The following is a 553-nucleotide window of genomic DNA, read 5'->3' on the forward strand; positions in this document are numbered from 1 at the left end:
AGGAGTAGGATAACCTGGAGCAGGTGTGGGATCCCATATTTGTGGGATAAGAACGGGATAACCTGGAGCAGAAAGATCCCTTTAGGTCCTCGGATCAATTCCCTGACATCCCTCCAGGGATCCCATAAATATTCCCTGATCCCACCCCTGCCCCAGCATCCCCCCCATCCCTGGACACCCCACACTTACGGATCCCACCCTGACCTTTCCCTTTCCCAAATCCCGCTTTTACCTTGGAAAAAGGCACCGAACTCGGGGGGCAGCGGGGCAGGGGCAAACTTGTATTTGCTCTTCTCCTTGGCGCTGATGGATTCCCTGGAAAGAGAGGGGTGAGGAAGGGAAAATCCAGGATGGGGGAGGGATTTTGGGATGCGGGGGGCGCCCCTCACCCGCTCAGCTGCCGGCGCCAGGTCTGGTAGGGGTCGAGGAAGCACTCGCAGAGGTGCAGGGCGTGGAGCATCCCGTTTTCCAGCTGTGTCCGGTTTTCCAGCTGTGTCCGGTTTTCCAGCTGTGTCCCGTTTTCCAGCTGTGTCCCCTTCTCCAGCTGTGTCCC

The 553-nt window shown here is 58.2% G+C and overlaps 1 protein-coding gene across 1 annotated transcript in view; it reads right to left on the reverse strand.

Moving 5' to 3' along the window:
• NBEAL2 (neurobeachin like 2) overlaps window positions 1-553 on the reverse strand; it is a 45,565-nt gene that overhangs the window by 32,637 nt on the left and 12,375 nt on the right. Inside the window, 2 exon segments of the mRNA XM_033512159.1 lie at window positions 233-315; window positions 390-544. Coding sequence (XP_033368050.1) covers window positions 233-315; window positions 390-544 — 238 coding nt within the window.

Source organism: Parus major, chromosome 2 (assembly GCF_001522545.3).
Source record: "Parus major isolate Abel chromosome 2, Parus_major1.1, whole genome shotgun sequence".
Lineage (NCBI taxonomy): Eukaryota > Metazoa > Chordata > Aves > Passeriformes > Paridae > Parus > Parus major.